The 538-nt window shown below is 60.8% G+C and overlaps 1 protein-coding gene across 2 annotated transcripts in view; it reads right to left on the bottom strand.

The window, feature by feature from the left end:
- LOC119590622 (synaptotagmin-14-like) overlaps positions 1–538 on the bottom strand; it is an 82,700-nt gene that overhangs the window by 7,114 nt on the left and 75,048 nt on the right. For both annotated transcript variants that reach the window (XM_037939299.1, XM_037939300.1), the window contains exon 8: positions 21–181. In XM_037939299.1, the coding sequence (XP_037795227.1) occupies positions 21–181 (161 nt within the window). The remainder of the gene's footprint in view (positions 1–20; positions 182–538) is intronic.

The raw sequence follows: 538 nt of genomic DNA, 5'->3' as shown, positions 1-538 counted from the left end.
CCTTCGCTAGTCCTTCTCACCTGAAATGCGATCCTTTAATGACCTCGACCGCCAGCCTTCCCGTCGTGCCGTTGTAGGTGAGTCCCACAAGGAGCTCAGGAACGCCGCTGTGGACCGAGTGGGTGGAGCCTGTGGAGTCGCTCCTCGTTAGGCTGCACACCTCCGTTCTGCTGTCGGAGCGCTGGCGGGGGAGAGGGAGGAGGCGTCAGAGGTTGGGGGAAGTGGGGGGGAGGGAAATATGGGGGAAGTGGGGGGGAGGGAAATATGGGGGAAGTGTGGGGCGGGAGGGAAATATGGGGGAAGTGGGGGGGAGGGAAATATGGGGGATGTGGGGGGGAGGGAAATATGGGGGAAGTGTGGGGGGAGGGGGGAGATATGAGGGAGAATGTGGGGATAGGTAGTGGTGGGGAAGTGTGTGTGGGGGGGGGGGGGGTGTAAGAGGAGGAGGAGGAAATGGAAGGGGTGTAGCGGGGGGTTAAAATGTGGGTGATAGAAGAGGTGTGAGAAGAGGGTATCCGAAGTGGGTGTCGGAAAAGGG

This window comes from Penaeus monodon, chromosome 27 (assembly GCF_015228065.2).
Source record: "Penaeus monodon isolate SGIC_2016 chromosome 27, NSTDA_Pmon_1, whole genome shotgun sequence".
Taxonomy (NCBI): domain Eukaryota; kingdom Metazoa; phylum Arthropoda; class Malacostraca; order Decapoda; family Penaeidae; genus Penaeus; species Penaeus monodon.
The sequence above is the reverse complement of the archived record's forward strand: the minus strand, read 5'-3'. Positions and strand labels throughout refer to the sequence as shown.